This window comes from Triturus cristatus, chromosome 6, assembly GCF_964204655.1.
Source record: "Triturus cristatus chromosome 6, aTriCri1.1, whole genome shotgun sequence".
Taxonomy (NCBI): Eukaryota; Metazoa; Chordata; class Amphibia; order Caudata; family Salamandridae; genus Triturus; species Triturus cristatus.
This window is the reverse complement of record NC_140589.1, coordinates 973877755-973902109: the sequence shown is the minus strand read 5'-3', so window position 1 is coordinate 973902109 and position 24355 is coordinate 973877755. Positions and strand designations below refer to the sequence as shown.

Here is a 24355-nt window from a genome sequence, read left to right as displayed (position 1 = left end):
GGGGGGAGAGGACGTCTGGTGACTTTGGAGCTGAGGAACTGGGTTCAAGCCTGGGCGTCGGCTCAGCATCCTGTGATTCTGGGCAAATCACTTAATCTCCCTGTGCCTACCAAAAATAAATGTGTCCCTCTGTAACGAAACTGGTGCTCATGTAGAGGGCACCAATACCGGGTCAGTTTGCGCGATATAAATATGCCCCCCCCCCAAAAAACAGCATTTGTCAGATTTTTGATAAAGAATTCAATTAAATACATACGGCTGATAACACTACACTGGAGAGACGGGCACTTTGCTGCACACCAGCCCACCACGACACAGGCAAGAGCCACTGATTCTGTACGATATATATCCGTAGAAGGGAGATACTGAGAACGTACTCTCAGCAACCCTTCAAGGGAGACGTCGAGTCAGATCAGTCCCCAGACAAAGCCTTCACTCACTCTGGGGGCTTTTTGTTTCAGTTTCGTAGCGCTTTCCACGAGCACTAATAACATTACACAGTAACATGTTCGTATTTTTTGTAGACACAGGGAGATTAATCGGCATCTCTTTTAAAGACATTTAAGTAATGCCCTGAGCTGCCGATTAATCTTCCTGTGTCCACAAAAAATATCATACTGTAATTGTGTAATGTTACTGGTGCTCGTAGAAAGCGCTACTATAGTGAAACAAAAAGCCCGAGAACGAGCTGCTGCTACTGCAAGCAGCCTGTGGAGGAGAGGAAGCGGCTCAGCAGCGGGATCTGCAGAACTTCGGTGCTAGGGAACCACGCCCACACAGTGATGCTTACATCAGACCAGGATTGGCTGAAGAGGCCGGTCGTCACTGCAAGATCCTGAGCCCATAGGCCCACACGAGGGCACCAAAAAGACCCTGATTGGAAGATCGGAAGGGACTGGAAGGCATTTCCTGGAAGCAGGGGGCGTGGCAAAGAAACTGCACGGCAGCGCGGCAACATTTACTCGTATTTTACCGTTTATAAATATAAATACAGACAAAGGAAATATCGTTTTCCGTCTGTGTTTATATGTATAAATCCGTAAATACGGAAAACCGGGAGCCCTAATTATGAGGGACCAGATCCTTAATAATTGGCAAAAACAACGTTTACACCAGTACCTGGTGGACTCAGATCTGAATTCTCCCAAAGCATTGGAAAAGAAGGCAGATAAATGGGTCAGAACCAGGGTGAAGCCAAAGAATCAGGGTGGTGACCAGAAGAAAGATTTTTCCAAGACCCAAGAGAAAGGTGGGAATAAATCTAAAGATAAATCTTCTACAGGGCCCCAAAAATCCTCTTCTGGGGGTGAGTCCCAAACGCCTTTCTCCCCTGAAAAGAAACCTTATTGCATTGTCGGTAAAAAGCCAGGCCACTGGAAAAATGATCCCAAATGTCAAAAAGGTCAGCAATAAGGAATGATGCACCTAATAATTTAGGTGGGTTTTCTTGGGGAACTGAGGTTGGCCCTAGTTTAGCAAGGTCACCCTCTCAGGACTCATTGGTCTGTGATGGTGGCATGGGATTTGCCACTTTTACTGTCAGTCCCAATTCCTTGGGCAATTACATACAGGAGCCTCTAATCAATGGTCAGAAAGCTGTGGCCTATAGGAACACAGGGGCTAGTGTCACCATGGTGACAGGGAACTTAGTACCCCCCCTGCAGCTTTTACCTGAGTTTAAGTACCAGGTGACCAACATTGATGGGATCAAGACAAATCATCCCATGGCCTAAGTAAATCTCAGCTGGGGAGGGATCAGTGGCCCAAAAAGAGTGGCAGTGTCCCCAAACTTGCCTGTAGATAGCTTCTTGGGCAATTATTTAGAAACGTCACCATGGGCTGAAGTTGAGCACCAGGCCCATTTAAAAATGTTAGGCGTCCCTGAGGAAGTTGGTGAGACCCTTGGGGCCTCAGTCCAACCCCAGGGAAATTTAGGAGTAGTGGAGCCCATTATGCTCCACAAGAGAGCAAAGGGAAGAAGAAAAAGTATTCTTCCCCCCAGACACTAGGTAAGGGTCAGCAACCTCAGGGAACTGATCCTACCCCTTGCGAAGAAACTGCACCAGAAGTGGTCAGGCCTGTCCTGGCAACACCACTGATGGCAGGGGACTCTTCCAATGTGGTACCCAGTCTGGAGCAAGTATTCGGCCCCTCTCTACCCTCCCTCAGCCAGCCTAGGGCTGCAGAGGTCAGGGGTATCAGTGGACCCCTAAGGACCCACTGTCCAGAGGAACCCCCTCATCACAAGATTAGGGACACCCAGTCTAGCAGTACTAGCCAGGAGAATATTCCTCAGTACCCTGAGGGATCCCTCTTACCCTTGGGTAGTGACATCCCCCAGATGGACTCTGTTGGGCAAAGGAAAACCTGGGACCACCTGGTTCCATACCTTCCTTGGTCCTCCACCATTCCAACCAAAGGGACCCAACCCCCAGCTGTAGGCAGTCAGAGGTTGACCCTTAGGGCCAGATACAACTCCGTCACAGAAAGAAAGGCCTCCATGGTGACCAGTGCTCTGAGGAAGCTGAGACCAACTTTATTAAGGCCTCACTTCCCTACTCAGGCACCCCACCAACCCTTCTCTCTGCAAAAACACACCTCAGGTAGAAATCCCAAATTTTGGAGACAATCCATTACAGTTAAGGTTAGGGACTCCTTGGTGGACCATAAGACAAGGGGTATCCATGCCAGTGCAGAATCTTCCTTATATGGCCACTTAGTCAATAAAGTCTTATCTCCTTTTGTTTGGGGCAGTTATGTAGGAAGGTAGGATCTGACTGCATAGTTACCCCCACTTTTTTCATGGTGTTTTGCTGGTTTTTGACTAGTCTGGCTGGGATCCTGCTATTCATGATCCCAGTCTATCTGCTTTCTCCCTTAAATTGACATGTATGTACTTTGGTACAACTCCAGATTGGATACTGGGGTACCCTTGTCATTCCCTAGTATATGGTACACATGTACCCAGGGCATAGGTATCCCAGAGGCCTCCCATGGGCTATAGCATGAATTATGACACCCATGAGAGGCCATGTAAAATGGAACCTCAGTTCTGCTACTGCAGCTTGTGTAAGCTGGTGCTTGCACCACTTACGAGAGATATAGGTTCACTATATCTATATATTTATATCACTACCTTAAAACCTTATAAGACACCCCTATAGCAGGCCTTTACAATCCTGAAGGCAGGGTGCTGGGTTTTAGGTGAGAGGGTGCTCCTGCACGAGCAGGGCCCCTCTGCAGTCTTCGGAGACCATCCTCCTGAGCTGTACGTGTGGCGCATTTAGAGGGAAAACGTTTATTATTGCCACAAAAACTGAGACAGGAATGGTTTAAAGCATGGGAGCTTTTGATGTATATAGGTCTGAACTCGTTAACTAATGTCAATATCTTAAATTTGTAGGGAACCCCTGAAGAAGGTCTATAAAGAGCCCGAAATGCATTGGGTAAAGATATGAACTACTGAGGATGTCTTTTGCATTCGTCATGCGTCAGGAAAAGGCCCGGATCGGCATATCTGCACACTAGAAACAGTTGAATGCACAAGGGCCCCACATGTGACAGGATGAAAAATGATGAGCTATATAAACTTTTGGATTACATGGAATAAATTCGTGGAAATGTGGAGAAAGTTTTAGTTGTGGTTACTAACGATGAAACAAGCTGTGCATCCGGTGGTGGAGTGCAATTTCGCTCCAGCTCCTGTTGTGTTTATATGTACGCAGCATTTGGGCAGGCCGTATTTCCGGGTTGCACACTTAAGTTAAAAACAGTCTTGATGAACAGTAGATGGTGAACTCATTAGTGAAAATAGGAGTGCACTTGGACATCCCTTTGTTGAACACATTGTATGTATTTACTGCCCTCCTTCCAAGTTGCACCCATTGAGGAGTGTTAAAAAGAGATTCCGAGGAAGTCACATGTGCAATGGCAAATTCTTTGGAACGAAAGGAGGATAATGACGGACGTTTACGGTGCACGGTGGTGATAAAGAGAACGAAGAAGTAATTGACCTGAGATAACGAGGAGGTAATACGAAGAATGCCAGGTCAACTGTAGAAGACGCCAGGATATTGAGGATCCCGATACCGATGAATGGGGCCATAGTAGAAGCCCTCCGGTTTTTTGGAAGTGAGACTGGTTTAGCTTGGATGAATATACAGATTATATCCCCGTCCTGAGGAAGCCAAAAAGAAAGTGGAGGCTGAAACACGAACGCGTCGACACATAGATGAAGAAGGAGTCCACCTATTGTTGGAACTAAAACATTAGTTTTTTGGCATTACAAATTAAGATACAGTGCTAATACCCTTGTTTTGCCAATAGGACGACCTTCGAATGTATCACTAGGACCGAGAAGTGTACATTTTTATGAAATATTTTTATGGGGAAAAGATTTTGGATTGAGGTACTCTATATATGAGTATGTATATATGTATTGTTTTGTAACTTATTTTGGTATTTATGTAACGAATGTGTTTAGTTTTGTGTACCATTCGTTTTGATGCTCACCGATGGATATTTGTGCCTGTAAAAAATAATTATCAAATTTGCCATAAGAAATAGGCTTGTTGCCAAGGTAATTAATAAACTCTTGTGCAAAAAACAAAAACATGATCTATCCCTCTATAGCATTTGTTTATATATTCTAGGTGTTTATATGTAAGCGGCATTTGGGCAGGCCGTATTTCCGGGTTGCACGCTTAAGTTAAAAACAGTCTTGATGAACAGTAGATGGTGAACTCATTAGTGAAAATAGGAGCGCACTTGGACATCCCTTTGTTGAACACACTGTACGTGATACTGCCAGACATATAGGCAGAGGTGCATTATAACCTTGCGGTAAATTCTATCTCGAAAACGACTGCAATGAAGTATGTCGTGTTTGGTGTCAAACACGTTGGAATCATACCTCCACACCAGTAACTGGTGTGGGAGGTATGATTCCTCCCCTCAGAACCGAGGTTCTGGGGGTACCTAAGTCTACAGGGACCAACTTTCTTGATCTTTACAGCAAAAAATGGATGCTGCCAGCTACAGACACGAGTCTGCCCTCCTGCTGCTGAGCCAAGCTCACGCAGAGGAAGGTCGGACAATAGGTATCCTGTCACAGGGAGGTGTGACCACCTCCCAGACAGGATTTAGTGTATTGGGGCTGGATGGGTGCACGGTCTCAGTGCCAGAAAGTCTGCATGAGGGGCACATTTGGTGTCCCTGTGCATTGTCCAGCTCAAACCAGTTCTGGGAGCCATTTGCTCCTGCTCTGGAACGAAACTGGACAAAGGATATGGGTGTAACCATCCCTCTGTTCTGTCCCTCCCCTAGGAGGGTCCCTAGAATCTGTCCAACCCTTTACCGTGGGTATAAAATGGGTTACCTGGCTATAAGACATTAGATTTTACGTGGACAGGATTCTGCAAGAAGATACTACTACACTTCGACCGTCTGGACACGCTTGACTTCGCTGGACCTCCCTTGGGTTCGACTTTGCCTTCCCTTGCCGTCCCTAGTCTCGCCACTGTCCATGATCCATACAGGCTCCGTGCTGGACCCTGTGGACCTCCAAGACAACAGAAGAATCTCCCTTGGGGTGAAGGAGTCACTCCCCTGCAAACGCAGGCACCATAATGCATCTGACCGGTTTGCTGCTCCAGAGCTCCTGCGGGCTACAAAGTCTCCAGCAACACAGAAGGTGGGTTTCTGAAGGTCTCCGAGGTTGAGCTGCCCTCTCACTGAGTTTGAGGCAGATATCCCTCGAGGGGACCATATACGCCTACTCCTGTGTACTACATTCATTTGCAGCTGCACATGCTTGTGGTCGTACAACAATTCCGTGCATTGGGCCATTTGTAGCCCTGACCCCAGCGCATCTTTTCTGAGAAGGACTCCCACATCCTCAAACTCTGTGCCCTGCTAGCTGGTATCCTGTGAAGCCGCCTGAGGTCCCCTCACGACTCCTGTGCCTTCAGCCTGTGGGTCCACTTGAGAGTCAAATTTGCTTTATTTGGGCTCCCCTGGTTGCCCCAGGCCTGCCCTGACTCCCCTTGCTGTGTTAAGTACCCTGGTCCTTGCTGGGCCAGATCAACACCAAATTTGTCTATCTACGTTGTTTGCTGCTGCCAAGGCTTGTTGGTGCTCCCGCCAGACACCGACCCATCAGCACTCGACATCCTTTGTGGGGCAGCTCGCCTCTGGCTCCTGGTCATCCTAGATGTCTCCGGGTCCTCGCAGCTGAAGAGTCAAGATCACTGTCAACACACCTGAAGCACCTTACATCGGTGGGCATTCGTCTACCGAGCCCCTGGTCACTCCAAAGTGACCCAGACTGTCTCCTCTGCTTTCAGGTTCTTCTCACATAGAATCCACGTTTGGATTCCACCGGACACTTTTCATACTTCCAGTAGCAGCAGTACGTTGTCGACCTCCATAGAAAACAATGAGGGTTTCCGACGCCATTTCGTACCTATGCATCCGGCTCCTCTGGGATAGGTAACTCTAGTACAAAGGTATCCACGGGTGGAGTGGCTCTTCATACTCTTAAGTTCCAAGGGTGGTCTTCGTAATCTGCTTGGAAGGGTCCTTAATCTCTCATTTTTCAACTGTGACTTTCCCAGTGAATTGTACTGAGCACGCAGTCGTGTTCTCACTCTGCACCCGTCCTCCGTGGCGTCCTGATTCACTCACCTTGGGTGGTTCCGTGGGGTCCCAGCAATTCTACGCCTCCTAGACTAAGTCTAGTCCTGAGTCGTGGTTCTTATACCACTTATTTAGTATATGGTTTGGTCTCCCCCTGAAACCCACTGTGTATTGTGCTACTTACATTTGATTCTTTGCAATTGTATTATTTGATTTGTGTTCTATCCACATGTAGAGGATACTAGAGAGTGTGATAGATAATAAATACATATTTGTTTAACTACTGTGTGGTTTCCTTCTCATTTAACCAATACTATAAGGTTACATTCTGGTAAAACAAGGTGCTTAACATTCCTTCAAGACCTTAGCCTGAAGGCTGCTCTCCATAGCTACCACTAGGATAGCTTTCAATAAATGTTATCTTTGACCTAATCACGATAGGGATTGTTTGAACTGGTACAAGGTGCCCACTTTAACTAGCGGACAGCATATACCAGGCCAACTTCTCATACGGTCACAAACAAAAATCACCATTGGTTGCAGCACATGGAATGCAGTTATAAAAAACCCACAAAATTACAGTTGATGGTTGAATGCTCGATTCGGCAGTACTTTGCGCTTACAGGCAGCACTTTCCACTTTCGCTGGGCGGTGTGTTGGGTTTATAGGCTGCGCTTTCAAGTTTCATTGAGCAGCACGTTCCGTTACAAGTTGCATTCATAATTCGGCAAACAGTAAATCAACTGCCTCACGAGAAGTAATATGCATGTTAACTAATAACTTTAAGGCTAGCTCTCAGTTCCATTCATTTCATAATTCTTCTTCCATCTAGTTACTCACATGAGAGGAGAATAATGATGGTAGGCCACTTCCTTTATCCAGGGGTGGAGGTGTTCTTCTATTATCTGCCCCATGCTCAGCACAACTCGTTGCCAGTGTAAAGACCACTAGACAGTGTTAAAGTGCATCCAGAAGTTTATTGTTGTCGAGAAAACAACTCCAGCTTCTCTCCCTCTGCATCCAGCTCTCAACACCCTTTTCATAAGAATACATTCTTGTATCAGGATTCTAAATTCTGCTTTACCTTGCAATAGGAATTCTCAGGACTGCATCAACTCTACACAGGTACGGGCTAAATGAATTACAAGGGATACCTGCTGTGTAAAACAGGCAGTGGCAAAGCCAATAGGTCTCACCTATGCAAGAGCTATTGGCTTTGCCAATGTGTTTTAGCCATGTTGTACACCAGCGTGGCTGCTGTTCAGCATGGATAAAAGTTAGTGACATAAAGGAGAGTCATGTGGAGTGTTGTAGAATGGAATAGCGAAGAATGGAGTAGAGTGGAATGGCAGAGAGTGCTGTGTATTGGAGAGGCATAGTGTGGAGTCACATAGAGAGGCATACACTGGAGTGACAAAGTAGAGTGGACTAGTTAAGAGTGCATTGGTGTAGAGTGTTGCAGAGTATAGTGGCATAGAGTGCAGTGGCATACAATGCAGTGTCATAAAGTGCAGTGGGGTAGATTAGAGCGGTGCATAGTAGTGTGCAGTGTTGCAGGGTGGAGTGGCGTAGAGTAGAGTGATGCAGAGTAGAGTGATGCAGAGTAGAGTGGTGCAGAGTTGAGTGGTGTAGAGTGGCACAGAACAGAGTGCCACAGAGTAGAGTGGCACACACTAGTGTGGCTTAGTGTTCAGTGGTGTAGAGTAGAGTGGCATAGAGTGGGGCAGAGTGGAGAGGCGGGGAGTTCAGTGATGCGGAGGGCAGTGACGCAGAGTGAAGTCGAGTGGCATAAAGTGCAGAGTATAGTATAGAGAGGAGCAGAGTATAGTATAGTGCCCTAGAGTGAAGTGGCACAGAGTTCAGCGCAGTAGAGTGCAGTTGAGTAGAGAGCAGTGGCATAAAGTACAGTGATGCAAAGTAGAGTGCAGTGGCATAGAGTGCAGTGACAGACTGCAGTTGATTAGAGTGCATTGGCGCAGAGTGCAGTGGTTAACAGCAGTTGCATAGAATGGAGTGGTGCAGAGTGGTGTAAAGTGCAGTGGCATAGAGTAGATTGTTTCATAGTAGAGTTAAGTGGCGTAGAATGGATTGGTACAGGGTAGAGTGCAGTTGTGTAGAGTGGCATGGAGTGTAATGGCGTAGGGTAAAGTGGTGTAGAGCACAGTGGCATAGAGTGCAGTGGTGCAGAGTAGATTAGAGTGACATACAGCAGATTGTCATAGAGTGTGGGGCATAGAGTTGAGTGCTACAGAGTAAAGTACACTAGTGTAGAATGTATTGGCGATAGTGTATTAGCATAGACTTCAGTGGCAAAGAGTGCAGTGGTGTATAGTACAGTGGTGTAGAGTGGAGCAGTGCAGAGTAGATTGGTGCCGCCTGGACTGGAGTAGTGTAGAGTGCAGTGGCGAAGAGTGCAGTGGAGTAGAGTGGGGAACAGTGCATTCTCACAGAGTAGAGTGGTACAGGGTAGGGTAGAGAGGTGTAGTGTGAAGCGACAGAGAGTGCATTGGTGTAGGGTGGAGTGGAGTAAAGTGCACTCTTCTTTGGTAAAGTAGAGTGGTGCAGATTAGAGTAGAGAGGTGTAGAGTGGAGTATGCATGGTATGGTAGCACACTGCCATTACTGACAACACATTTTCAATTGAAATTACCATTATATCTGCACAGATATACAGTTTTACTAATAAAACTATACAGTGCATAAACGAAAACATGTGGAAATTGCATCAACCAGTGTGATTATTTGTTTTGAACATATTAAAGTATTCTTTTCCAACACACTTCAGAAATAACAAAAAATGTGCTTCATTTGTGTTCCTAATTCTGAAATACTTACACAGTTCATTTAAATGTTGTCATGTGCTCTAACCCCAGTATCCAGCAAGATTATCATATAAATCATCCCACACTGAGAAAGATGAGAAAACAAGCCCCTCAGAAGACAGCGCTTGACATTTGACCTCGGTCTTTGAATGAAGCAAACGTGACAAGATTTAAAGGCATGTTCACAGAAGGGAGTTTGTGTAAGAGTACAGCAAACATGGTTTAGGCAAAGGGAGGGACCAAATGAACCTGGAGACTCTAAAACAAATAAAGCCAGCAAATAGAAAGTCAGAAAATTCGATTTACAAACCACAAAGTCAATGGTAATTAATTGAAGGAATGCATTCCAAGGTCAACTTTCTGAAAGTCCCCAAGATGTCTTTAGCAAACCAGACCCTATCTGGTAGGCTGCAACCTAAAAAAACATATACAAACTAAGGTTTTTACAGACTACTTGGTTTATTATAGAGATCGCAATGTATGTGTCCTCTCGCTATTCCGTAACTAGATTCACATACTCTCTCCATACACGTCATTCCGCACGTTCTACTATCAGAGTCTCAGAGAAGATTGTTCCAGAGACTAGCACATTAAACAAAACGTTTTTCAGTCAGATACTTTTATCCTCAATTGATATGCACACATCCTCTCAGTGACATTTTCCTGATAGGCTAGTATTGCTTGTTATACTTTTTATTTATGTAATAAAATAGTTTTGCCCTCTTTTTAAAGTTAACTCTAACAGCCCAATTTCCACGGCAATATTGGTCTATCTTGTTATGGTCGAAACAGTCCCTAATTTGCACTAATGTTGAGGAGGCTGGAAATATGTTTCTGCAAAAAATATGAACAAAATGTCAATTCAGGACACTATATAAAATTGCACCCCCAAATAACTCGCTAAACTGAACAATATTGCACCACCCCCATACCCTTCCCCCACCCACTTTTTTTTTTGGTCAGTCACGACTCAGGTTTCTTTGCTACAGTAGTTGAAAAGTGAGCTGATTTGCCCTCTCCGTTCTGCAGCAGCTCCTGGCTTACTTCTCCACCCCTTTAGAGGGAGCAAAAAAAAAAAAAAAAAGATCAACAAACGCAATCCCTGCAGCCCGGCTCGGAGTGAAACAGGAACGTAGCGCGGACTAGAACTAAAACGCAAACAAACACAACATTACCCCTAACAGAGGCACGGGACAGGAGTGCAGCCCGGACAGGGACTCTCGGTTGCCCCGGGTGCCCTTGAGGTCGTGGACAGGGCCGGGGTGGCACCCGGAAGCGCAGCGGTGACTGCGAGCAGAGCTTGCATGGGGGGAGGCCAAGGAGGCCCCCGGCCATGGAGGACTCGGAACCGGCTCTGAGGATGGTGGTCACTGGCGGTGAGGCGCCCCCGGGGGAAGAGGCCGGTGGAGCACAGCCGGGTAGAGAGGAGGAAGGAGCGCCGGAGATCCCCTCCGCTGAGACACGGGGTGACGAGGAGCAGGGCAGCGGGGAGTTGGGGCCCGAGCGTCGGCGCCGGTGGAGGCACCACGATGAGCAGCAGCGGAGACGGCGGAAGCGCTGGAGGAAGGGCAGTGGGGAGCAGGGGGAGTCTGAAGGGGCAGCGCAGCCGGGTGCCCCAGACCCTGCCCCTCCATCGCCGGAGACTACCGATTACCACCCCGCAGAGGAGCTGCCGCCGCCCGCCGAGCCCAAAAGACTGGTGCAGTGCAGCGTTTACTGCGTGGAGAATGACCTCCCCGGGCACCAGGATGGCCCAGACCCGCCGCCGCCGCTGCTGTCCCCCGCCGACCCTTTCTTCCCTGGTCTGCTGGAGTCGGGGAGTCCCCTATATCCGGAGCAGGGGCTGGGGTGGCTGGTGCTCGCCTGCTGCCGGGTCTGCCTGGAGGACCGGCAGCTGAAGCCCCTACCCTGCTGCAAGAAGGCGGTGTGCGACGAGTGCCTCAAGCGCTACCTGGGCTCGCAGGTAAGTGGTGCTGGGGTGAGAGGTCCTGGACCCAGTGTAAATTCCCTGCTCCTGCTGAGAGTTAACAGAGCCCCCTTCTTACCTACCATTGAGTAAGACACATACAAAACAGGGTTTATAAATGTATCTAGAAACGGCATGTTAATACAGTAAGTTGCGTGATTTATTTGAAGTTACTACAGTTCGCAGAAAGGACACACACGCAACATACATGTTGCATAGAAACAAGTTTTGTGATATTTGATTTTGTCGGTCTGACCGAATACGTAAATGTTTTCGGCGAATCTGCCCTAGGAGCAGGAACACCAAAGAGGCCGGTGTTTTGTTTGGCATTACACAGATGACGGCCTGTAGAATACAGACAGTGACGGTGGCCTATTGTTTATTCCCTTCGAAAGTTTATTATAGCCGAGTATCGGCTGTCTTGAAGAAGGGTGGCTGCTCTGGTGCCTTCCTTCCGTGGTGCTTTAGTCACTCACTGACGGCTTTTCTTCAGGAAAGACAGGGAGCCCTTTCGCAGACACCTGCTGTCCTCTCTGTCTCTAGGCGCCTTAATGATAATCCCTCAAATGCCCCAATTTGGCGACCCGCCAATAATGCATTTTTTGCCAGTTTTCTCTACCCCCACACCCCACTTTGGGGCTATTGCCTCCAGTGTAATGTTTGCCACTGGCTCGAGAAATATTCGGTTTCATTGACCAACAAAGGAAGTTCAGAAGTGATAGAGGTTTGTTGTTCGTGAGGTGATAGAAGTACGCTTGTCAGCTGTCGGAAAGACATAAGCCTCAAGCTGAACGCTAATAACCTTTGAAGAAGGGACCCTTGTGGCACTGAAAGCTAGTCTTCCGTACCAACTGCCCACTTCCTTTTGTTCACCTAAGCCTCACAGTCACCAATTTGCACGGGTAGTATTGTTGCGTGCGTTGTAACTTTGGCTACCGAAACGTTATCATATATCTTTCTGCCAGACTATAACTTTATTAGTTATCCGAATTTGACGTATGTGATTTGCGTCTATACTAGTGAGTTTGTCACGAATCTCACCCCTTCTTTCACGTTGTTTTCTTGTTCCCTACAGTCGCAAAACATTATGCTTTCCAGGCCTTAACGTTCGGACATATTTTGTTTACAAGTGATTTTATTAAGGCCCGTCACAGAGGATGACTAATGCGTTAAGCATGCTGCTTTATTGGGGCAACAGAGGCAGGAGTGATTGTGCCTTGACTAGGCTGGTGAAGGGGAGTCTGGCTGAACACGGTGGCCCTGGGGAAACTTATGCCCTCATGACATGCACAGGACAGGGATGAGCGACGTGAAAGGCAGGAGAGACTGCAGGTTTTTGTTATACATGCCCCCTTTTCTTACATTGCACAGCCCAGCAAAGCCCACGCAGCCTCCCAGGAAACCGGAGCACGTGACAGCAAGCAGTTCATTGGAAGGCGGTCATCTCTGTACAACCACCAAAAAATTAAAAATATTCTCACGATTTGCACTTTTTTACTGCTTTTGTAGACCTAGGACTAATTTGTGAAAAAAACAATGTTATATATTTACTGCACCACGGCGCGGCAAGCCAAGTGTTCGCTGCTGACATCAGCTGTGACCACTGATCTGCAAATCCTGTCAAGGCACTGTCAGCCAGCCCTCTACCCTTCAGAGATCATAACATTTATTCATTCTTTAGTTGTTCATTCGGGCACAGAACACCTTGGCGCAAATTACAACCCCTGGCACTGAGTGTGTCTTTGAATCCAATGTACAGGCTGCGGCAATAGGGGGGGGGGGGAGGGGGGGGTCATGTGCAAAAAGATTTTGCCCCCGTTTTGTGTGCTCTAATACCCAACTTTTCAGTTACTTTTTCTGCATATTTACCAGCTAAGCACTGGTGAGGAGTGCCTGAGTAAAACTCAGAGGGACCAATTTCATACCAAATTGTCAAAAAGTTCTCTTTATATTTAGAACTGAACATTCCTCCTGCAGGAATCTCCCTCCCCCTACGTCCCCTCCTTCCTGCACGGTGGTTTTTGCAACCCTTGGAAGGTGCAGTGCTTGGCATGGTTGTGCTGTGCTGATAAAAATAATGTTTTGGGACTCTGGTAACGAGAGTATTAGACATACAAAGACCGTGTGTGCTCAGTCTGTTCCAGGAACATAATGGCATAGCAAAGAGAAGCGCCAAAAATAGCTCTAAGAAAACCAGTTGTTAAGCACTTCCTGTACATTCCCAGTGTCAGACTTAAACGGCCAGTCGCCCGACAAGTGTAGGCACTGCGGCATGGGCCAATGCACTCTGGAGAGGCGCTATTTATTTTAATACTAACAGAAGAAATCTACCTTTTTTTCTGACGGATTCGTCCTCTCTCCTGTACTGTCATTTTCACTGGGTTTTTATGCTATTATAAATAAAGTAAAAAAGTTAGTCTTGGCTTTTCACCCAGCACTGGTCCTGCCTCCTTGTGTTTTCAGGCCTACCTTCCGGGCCTTCCGTTCTAGCACCGGTGCTTTATACATTTGTTTCATTTATAGGGTGACGCGCTTAACACTGTATGGGAACTATGAGTGGAAAAGGGGTGGGGTCAGCGAATTTGGAGGCGAGACAACAAGAGCTATGGGGCATATTTACAAGCCAGGCGATAAAATTATCGCCGCTTTAGCGGCAGAAAACTGCCCCTAAAACGGCGATAATAGGCTTGATAATAGGCTCTATGGAATTCCAATTGAAGCTCAGGTTAGATGTCCTTCACGTCTAACATGGGCTTCAATTGGAATTCCATAGAGCATATTATCAAGCCCATTATCGCCGTTTTGCCGCTAAAGCGGCGATAATTTTATCGCCTGGCTTGTTAATATGCCCCATAGTTCCCAACAGACTCTGGCGTCTTCAGCCACTGGCTTTATTCATTCAACAACGCGAGGACAGATGTATGCACGGAAGTTGGAGCTGTTTACTCCTCACACACTTGTTGGTATTCATCCCACCCCCAAAAATACAACTTCCTGGGGTTTGAAACGTATTGGCTGTATAAATAGCACCTGTTCCGCTTTTTTTTGTCTTTAATGTGGAATAATATGCAGATCTATGTGCTTACTGCTCCATACTCCAACTGCACTAGTAATACCAGGCCCCCTCTCCCCCAGTAAATTCTAGCAGATTTGACCTGGCGAAATTGAACAGGGAATGCAGACTTCTTTACCAGTAGCAACAAGCATCTGCAGGGCAATAGGCATTGTATTGTATTATAATTGCATTTATAGAGTGCTTACTACCCCTGACGAGGCGTCAAAGCGCTTTTCGGCGAGTGACATGCTATTCCGAAACCCATAAAGGATTGGTGGTGAATTAGTATAGTGAAAATATGAAAGTAATTTGAGTGGTGTATATGTTAGTCAGTTATTTGGATTGAGAAAGATAGTTGAGATTGAAGAGGGAAAAAGGTGTGAATTTATATAGCGCTTGCTACCCTTGATAGGGCGTTGAAGCGATTTTTCATCGAGTAGCAAGCTACGTTGGAACCCATAAAGGATTTGTGGTAAATTAGTATAGTGAAAATATGAAAGTAATTTGAGTGGTGGATATGTTAGTCAGTTATTTGTATTGAGAAGGATAGTGGAGGATTAGAGAAGGGAAAAAGGTTTGCATTTATATAGCGCTTGCTACCCCTGATGGGGGGCTTGAAGTGCTTTTTCGGGAAGTAGCACACTACTCTGTAACCCATATGGTATTAGTGGTGAATTAGTATAGTGAAATATGAAAGTAATTTGAGTGGTGGAAAGATCTCACATTTATGTGAGTTTTTGCTACTGGCATTGTAAATGACAATGCCTTTTATTTATGTTTTGGTTTTTAAAACATAAATAAAAAGCATTGTTATGACAATAGCTTAAACTCTCGGAAATGCGAGACCTATTGCATTACAAATGATTGAAGACATCGCTGAGTTGCCCCCTACTGTCTCCCATGGCCCCTGAAGAGCTCCCTGTTAGCTACGAGTTAAATAAACAAGCCGGTGGTCCCAGCTGCGCACGAGAGACCCTCCTGCAGTAGGAGAAACTCATTAAAGAAAATAGTGCTTACAGACTAAAAAAGATGTACTGTGTAAAAACTGAAGTAAAAGGGCCAGTCCTCATGGGAGGTTACAAATGAAGACAAGGAAGTACTAAGGAGGGACTAAAAAGCCTAATAGCGAATCAGAAGCTAGCATTTACGAGGGACAACACACAAGTACATACTCCAATACAGCATGGCTCACAGAGCATGCGCTGCCCAGGCTCAACCTAATAAACCAGATGGAGTCTGGAGACTTGTTGTTTTTTCCTTATTCATAGTTTGCCAGTCTGTATGTTTCAAATTGTTCTCTGGTCTTAGAATTCTCAGCACTAGGATACCTAGCATCATTGTTGTGCTTTACAAATTCCAAAATAAATATAAATAAACTTATAATTTTGCTATCGCCATAAATAGGGGTTTCCCAGCGTTCACAGTTTATTGAAATAATTGTAAGCAGACCTTAAGTGCTGACGTTACCATACATCCATTTCATATCTTTAAATTGTGTGGTTGTCTGAAGCCCAGAATAGATCCAAGTAGGTATTGAATGTGATGTTCGTTAGGGGTACTAAAATTCATAGCTTTTCTCATGCGAGCAAACATTTTAGGATGGAGGCAATCATCGACTCTTTTAAGACTTTGTATAAACAGAATAAGTAAACTATATATTTATTTTGGTTGCACCTGTGTGGTCCGATGGCATTTAAAATTGCGGAATGGCCCTGGTGTTGACGGTGCTTCACATAATCCAATGCTATTTCGTGTGATGTTTTAATTTCTCACGTGTCTTTTATCACTTTGAATTTTCATGATTGTTTTTTCTCAAGGGTGCTAGGACAATTTTGAGCCAATTTCTTACCTTGCTGTAATAAAAATGCTCCACCTAAAACCACATTTCTCTCCGTTGGTGCCTCATATGGGTGGTACGGGGGGGGGGGGGTCAAACTTGTGTTATCCGGTTCCTAAGGCTGGGAGCTTGGTGGCTGGCATATGTTTAACTTCTGAAATGCACTGCACATTGTACATAGGCAATATAGGGTTCCTGAATGGCTCGGGTTCGATCAATGACTAATTGGCTAACTAACATTGTGTTTGCTGTGGCATTTCTACAACGATTTCCCAATGATTTGGAGGCAGTTTGGGGTGAGTAGGGCAACAGTCCGTACCACATAGGGCCTTCTAGTCATGTGTGATCTATTACTGCCCAAAGATAAACAGTTTATAGACTAAGACATGCGTTTGACATACTTGTAAGGAGTGAATTAAGACTGAAAATGTGAGGGAAGCAGGAGGAGACCGGTGTAGCGGAAGACTCATCCTAAGGGGGTGATGCCACCAAATGGGATAGAAGGAGTTGAGCAGAAGTCCTGATAAGGTGAGCCACAAGTGATCCAGAGAACGTATAGACAGCTTGGTGTGGGAATTAGTGGTGATCAGAGTAAGCACTAGTGGTAACCTGAAGAGGAGGGGTTAAGGGAAACTTGCTTGCTAGCTTAAGTATTGTGGCTACAAAAGTGATCACTGTGTGGGATGAATGTTGGGAGGGGCTATGGAGCGATCTGACCGACATGGTAAATACCATGAGATCATACATGCTAACATTTTAGAACTGGAAAGTGGGAGATAGTGACAAAAATCAGGGGGCTGTAATTTCCCCATTGACTGCTTTTGAAGAAGAGGTGATTTAAGGTGGGAGACAACTAAAGTAAAGCCATTTTTGGCTTCAAAACTCTTGAGTCTCCACTTGAATTGAGCCTATTGGCATATATGTGAGAGGGATCGGGGAGAAGGTAGCAAGAGTCTGTCTGAAGGGTAATGCCTCCAAGGAGGTCATTGGTAAGGAGGCTTTCGGTAGACTTCTGCTGACCCCGGACTTTCATTTCTCAAGATTGTGGAATGAAGGTGAGGGCGGGAGGATGGGAGAACCTCATTTACTCTATGAAGTCTTCAAGGTTATCTGGGTCCGTCAGCTCCAGTAGGTGCCATATGTAACCTAAGCGACAAATGCAAATCCAGGGAAACAAATTAGAGGAGATACAGAAAGCGGTGGAGAGGCTGTAAATCCATCAATAAGGTAATATGCTGGAAATGTTTCAAGTAATAGTCTGATAGACTAAATGATATTAAGAACCATTAACAGAAACTCATTTCTGTTCCCGTGCCAAGAAAAGCTTCCTTACAGTCTTATATAAGGATGAATTTAGGTTGGTTAAGAATGCAGATAATATAAAGGTCATCCTGCCTATATGGCAAGACTAATGCCTTTCCGGTTCTGTGGAGTTGTAAACAAAGCCTGGTACAGGCCTAACGGAAGTAGTGTGCCCCATATATGGGAAATTGGTAAAGAGAGTGCCTGCTGTGTGCCGGATGGAAGGTAGAAAATAAATTACAACCTGTGTGGCTGATGCCTTTACATATTTCTTTACACCAGCATTGGCCCGTTTTTCTTCATGATCTAGATGTATGACAGGTAACCCCTCGGGGGATATTGAATCTATAATGGGGTGTTCGATTAAGTTGAAAAATGTTTTGAATAAGAATACCTACATTATATTGTTTGAGAGTGCCAAATGCTGTTTGAATTTGTTATTTAGGTGGTCAAATAAGCAGTGTTCCAATTTAGGCCAATCTAAAATTTAAATTACGCGTACTAAATTCTCCATTGCGTGAAATTCTTTAATTAAATTCAATTTGAGTACTTTTTTTTTGCTCGCAGATGACCACGAAGAGCAAGCAGAACATGTCTCAGTGAGGCATCTGGTGTGACCTTTTACACGACGTCTGCCCTAGTACAAACATTTCACGAGACCAAGAGGCAAGCGCCAGCTGCACACACTATTTGTTACATTTCAAAAAAATTATACAAAAATAATAATTTTGCAGTCCCCTAGTTACTTGGACTGCTTCATAGTAGGTCTGAATTTTCGGACCCCTAGCAGAAACTCCTGTTGCACAGGGGTCAAAATTCCGAGTTGTATGTAATTGAGAGCACCTGTTAATTAACGAGTGTATTACAGTCGTCACCTCTCGCTTTTAAAAAATGGAAGAGAGTACGATATTTACTGTCATTCGTATTTAGTGCGAAAAGCACCAAACTTCGAATGTTATTCCCCAGGAACCTTAAAACAGGTGTAATTTATCGCACTTTATAAATTCGGCTCCAGAGGCAGAAATAGTTCACGGGAACCAGAGAGTTAAAGAAAATAGATATTTATGGTGAGGTGATGGGCTTGTGGAGATAATTGACTGCGCTATATAGGTCTGACCCAGGCGCTCAAATGTTTCTGTTAATCATTGAACTGTTTTTAAATCGCCACGAAGGGAGATCTCAGTGAATAACCTCAACGAAGCCAGCACATGTTCTTGGACGCACTGTGGCGAGAGAGGCCGTGGGTAAACACAGACCCCTGTAATCCCTTTCAAAGTCTAATGAGTGCGTGGCGTGCGTGGCGTACGTGGACCGACCTAGTCAGCCCGTCCAACATATTGGAAAGTTATTATCTTTACCATTTGATACTAAAGTTAAACGAGTGTTTTATAGTTTTAATTTTTTTTTTACCAGAATATCAGTAGTTTATTTTTTATTTTTACTTTTTTACCCGAATAGCAGTAGTTTGTTTTTATAAACTCGCCTAACCCTCTACTGTCCGTCCTCGCTTCCTTTTGACAGGGTCTGTGCGCTGCTGCGATTGCGTGAATTATAGTGTCTCAGCGGGGTTGCAGTCCGCCCAGTGTGGTCCAACAGATAAGAGTGTTTGTGGCTGTTAGATAAACAAATTAGGGGGGTGGCAGGTGCAGGAATCACTTATGACCCCACTAAAAGAACAAGCATTGGCATGGGTCTCGCCTTTGGGACCTTGTGAGCGGATGAAACTGTACAGAGGACATCATATCCCTGCCGACCCTACAAACGTAGAAAAACAAGCATTTACAATGCAATAGTTCTCACAATGACATTGTTTTGAGCTGTTGGCATTGTTAATGTTATGTTTTTTTACCCTTCGCGAAGCATTAATCAAATGGTGTAATGCAAAATAGCAATAGCTCACTTTGTTGTAATTGCTAAATCTTTTGCATTGGTACGAGGGTGAGTTTTGTATTGTAAATGGTACTGGCTTTTATTCATGTTTTTTATCACATTAATCTAATGCATTAAACATGTTAATACCTCAGGACAGCAAAAAGCGATTATTATGGCCACTGCCTGCTCTGCTTATGAGGACTGCTGTAACACGCAAGGAACCACTGGTCCTTAATAAAGTGCTTCCTGTTGCAAATGGCCACTGAATGCTCTTCAAACAGTGATACCCATTGAACCAGAGCATGTGTCAGGACCTCAAGCACACACGTACTCTTCCCATATCGGACACAGAACAATCACACACTCTCCCAACCACACATACAGGCCGGCCTCTCATTGCCATGAAAAGTTTGAGTGCCAAAATTTCACACTGGTTGCTGGTGAATGCTATACAAAGGCCAGATAACTTAACTAATGAAGAAGTCACCAGCACACGACACGGTGGGAGGGAGGGTCCCCCTATACTGGTGTATGGTCCCACAATCATGCCAACTGCTTTTGCACACTTGCAGTACCCTCTTCAAATCTTATACAGCATACAAGCCCCAGCTTCTACCCACTGGCATGCGGCTGTACAAGAATGTACCCTCCTAACCCCACAGTGTGCCTCAGGGGTCGAAGTCTCTCTGCTTCGTACACGTCTTGTTGTGCCCGCCAAGTGCTTAGAAACCATCTATAACGGTTTCTGAACAAGCAAAGAATTATTTTAATTAAATGCTCTATGGATATTTTTTAATTGCACTACACAGGCTGCATTGGGCCTACAGCCGGCCTGGCACAAACCTGAAGGCCCTGCACCTGGAGAAAACGAGGCAAAAGTGATGCTACGCTATCCACTTATGGTTGTGGAAAGAAATGCTCAGTTCACGGTTTTGCATAATTGATTGTTCCTTTTGAAATATTGGTTTTGTAGCACTGCATTCTGTGCAATAATCATGCTCCCTTCTGTAGCACACATGGCAGGAGCTGTGTGCCTTTAGGCTATGGTGACCAGAGGCCCTAATTTGTTTGGACAGTCCCAGTTTTTCACCATATATCCCTGCAAATGTCACTAAGTGTCGCCCATGCCCTGGTTTTCAGAGCGGGTCGATTGATCATAGAGAAAAGCAAGTTGGGCAAATGTTCCAGCACTGAATTAATTAGCAGCCCCCTAGCAGAAAGCAATTTAGTTAACAAAAAGGTACTCGGCCCGATTCACAGAGGTAAAGTTAGACAAGAGAGTAACTTTACGATTTTAGGTATTCACAAAGGACATTTACTATTCGTAAATGCCCTTTGTGAAAATACTGAAAGTCGTAAAGTTAGACTTTCGTCTAATTTTACCTTTGTGAATCGGGACCACTGTGTGCAAACGTTGCATTGGGTTATTCCTAGTGGCTCGGTGTCTGTATGTTCCACGTTGGCGAACCTGTCACTTTAGCCAGTTTATGCCCGTCGGCCGATGCAACATTTTATTCCTACCTCTATGTTTACAGAATGTCCCGGTTTTTGGTTTTCAAAATGTGATCGCCTTAGTTTAGACTTGAAGCTTTTGACGCCCCTTAATCTTCACATTCGCACCATGGCAAATGCTTACACAGCCCAGGGTAACTGAGGAGTGTGCGTCATAGTGCATTGTTTTGCACATGGTTGCACTGATATGCACCACCAGGGTTACACCGCTGTACACTGCAGACTGTTCACAGTGGCATTGCATGAAGCAGCATAGATGTGTACTGCATGCTGCTTCAAAGGTCACAGAGAGCTGTGCACTGCAAGGCGTTATCAGTGGCACTGCACGCGGCAGCACAGATGTGTGCTGCACGCTGATTCAAAGCTTACAGAGAGGTGTGCACTGCAAGGCAATAGAGATGGGCGCTGTTCCTCTGGTTACAGGGCTGTAATCTGAACAATGTCATTGGACGGATACACCACACTACGCAAGGCTGCAGAACACTCACTTAATCCGTGACGCAGTGGTATACCCAGTAGTGGAAAAGTGACCACCTCGGTATAACTACTCTTATTATCAACCACTTTACGATTTAATCAGAACATACTAAAAAACGACCCAGAAAAAATAGTTAAGAATAAGAAAACACTGAGCTCGCGGGTCTCTGAGAAGGGCTGCTGAGGCCAGTCCGCGTCCGAGACTGCGACAGGCCCTGACACCTGCTTCCAAAAAGAAACTGCGTGACAGGAGTTCGCCTTGCAGGAGTGGCAAGTTACTTTACCCACAACATGCCTTCCTTGATGTTCCCGTTTCACAGAAAAGTACTGACCAACAGGCCCCTTCGCAAGACCCTCGGACTCTGCGACTCTCCGCGGGTGAGGGGTGGGGGAAGGGCATATCGAATCCACCCAGCACAGCGTGAGGCCTGTTAAAGTAATAACTGTAAAAACACGGAGCACCTGGAACTGAGTGGACAGAGAGACGTGACCACATCTGTGGTGACACGGGTGTGTCGCCAGTGACACACAAACATATCTGTGTAATAATAAGACATCCATAGGCACTCCCAGACACTGGCACGCACAGGCACACACCGACGCACACGGACATACACAAGCAGACATGAGCAGGCAGACTCGGCACACAACTATACGAAAATATATATACGCAGCACGCACAGACAAGCATACAGAGAGACACGCAGGCATGCTCTTGAATACAGCCCTTCATGCAATACACACAGGGGTAGCAAGGGAAGACACCTACACAGGCAATGCAGGCGCTCACAGGTACACAGGAACATACACACGTGCATGCATACATATGCAGAAACGGAGAGATGTACATGTAGCCACGCACAGACAGGCACACCCAAAATTGTCCGGTTGCAGTAACACAGAAACATTCTTGTTAACATGGTGAAAGTGTTCTCACAGTTTGTGGGCCATGAATGTACGCATCTCCTGACATCCCGTTAGCATAAATAGTAATACTTTTTGACCACTGTCAGACTGGGCGAAACAGGACATTTTCATCGGCACATTTCCAGATGACTGCCTCATCTCCGGCTTGAGTGAATTAAAGGGCACATTGTGCTAGGGGGCGCATACCTCGTTGGGAAATCACATATGCAGCGCAATTATCATTGAATCAGATACACTGGCTACCTCCGCGGGTGTTAACGTGGAGGTAAAGACTGGGTCGATACGCTACGAGGTTGAAAAATCTCACACGCAGATCACTGCTGTGTATTTTTCAGTTTTATTTAAAAATGCCAACAGGAGCTTAATATTTACTAACAGCCACCATGCCACACAATGCGCATCAAAAAATCCAGCAGCCTATCTGCACAGAGTGCACAAATAAACAGTTTTTAACATTTTAGCACATGGCAGGTTGTGCGGCAAGCAGTTGGAGTCACTAACAAATCACATTTTTAATTTATTAGGACGTGGGGTTCAGTAATGGGGGGTAATGTGTCTGTTTTTTAAAGTGTTAAACTGGGAAGGCGTCGTAAGACTCACAATGACTTGCTTCACTGTTGAATATTGTGTATTTAGCCATATATTTGTTAAACGTCTGATAAATACATGTTTTCTTCCGTACTTGCCACAATTTCAGCTCCTTCTAAAGCACAAGAAAATTAAACATTTTCACGTCCTCGTGTTCGTAAGGGTTCAGTTTGGGGGCCGTGCAGAAACTCGTGTCCAGGATGAATATATCAAGCGCTCACCATCTGTTTTCACTCAGCTGCTTGTTTATATTTGCATTGCTCATTCACTTTTACTTTAAGTAAAAGTGCCTTGCAAAAATAAACACAGGGCTGAGTGAAAACAGATGGCCCCCATAAAGATAAGAAATTGCTTTGCGACAGCCGCAAAGCAGGCGACCCTGTCCGGATCGGCCGGACTAAAGGAAGAAAGGGCAGTGGCCTAAAAACCTCATTTCCTATGGCAGGACACCGTTTAGCATAAACGGTGATGCCAGCCAATGGAAATGAGGGGCAGGGCTTCAAGCCCCTTCTGAAAGTCCTCATCCACAATATCTCTCGCCAGCGAGAAGCGCAAGCGCTGCAATGCTAGGCGAGACCTAAAAATGACCACAAATACCCCACCATCCTTTCTTAAAGCCCACGGCAAACAAAAGCCGCTCACCTGTGGTCCTTCAGTTGTGTGGACCCATGGAAAAGTAAAAAGCAACACGCACAATGCACAAACTGATGAAAAGTGGACCGGAGAAGGGAGGGATGCTCCTGCTCAGTGGTCCAGCTCAGCCAACCTTCCCCCTCCCCCTGCCCAGGGCTCAGAAGCTGCTGGCAGCAGCCTCTCTCCTCCTTCCTGAACTCGTGATGGTGGCATCAGCCCTTGTGCTCCTTTCTACACTCCAACATTTGCGACGCATGAGGGAGGGCAGAAAACTACTACGGCTCCGAAACTAAACTTTTCTTTCTCGTTTATTGTCCTAGTCCAACTTTTCGTGGTGTAAAAGTTAACGTCTTCAACACACGATCACCACCCCCCCGCCTCTTCACACGGAAGCAAATGTGGCACCGTCAAGGATGCCGAAGAAAACTCTATCTACAGGGAAAAGATGGACACGGGACACAATCTATGTGCTTTTTTTAAAACTGTCATGTCGTGTAAGCCTCCTGCAACACATACACTAAAGACCATCTCCCAAAGTATATTAAAGTACGCAATTACACTGAAATGCCTTTTGACATACGTGTTAATGAAAGAAGATGGGGTGGATGTGTCGACACAGAAACGCTCCCTCTTTCTAAGGAGTGTCATCCTGCGTACTGTAGAAGTTTGCAAAAAAAATAAAAAATACCACGATGGAGACTAGAAAGGCATCCCTCAATGCTCACTAT

General features: G+C 45.6%; 1 protein-coding gene across 1 annotated transcript in view; it reads left to right on the top strand.

Annotated features, from left to right (window-relative positions):
• The first annotated feature begins 10443 nt into the window (after positions 1-10443).
• Positions 10444-24355, top strand: part of RNF217 (ring finger protein 217) — a 411233-nt gene continuing 397321 nt past the window's right edge. The window contains exon 1 of the mRNA XM_085611693.1: positions 10444-11421. Coding sequence (XP_085467819.1) covers positions 10792-11421 — 630 coding nt within the window. The 5' untranslated portion in view covers positions 10444-10791. The remainder of the gene's footprint in view (positions 11422-24355) is intronic.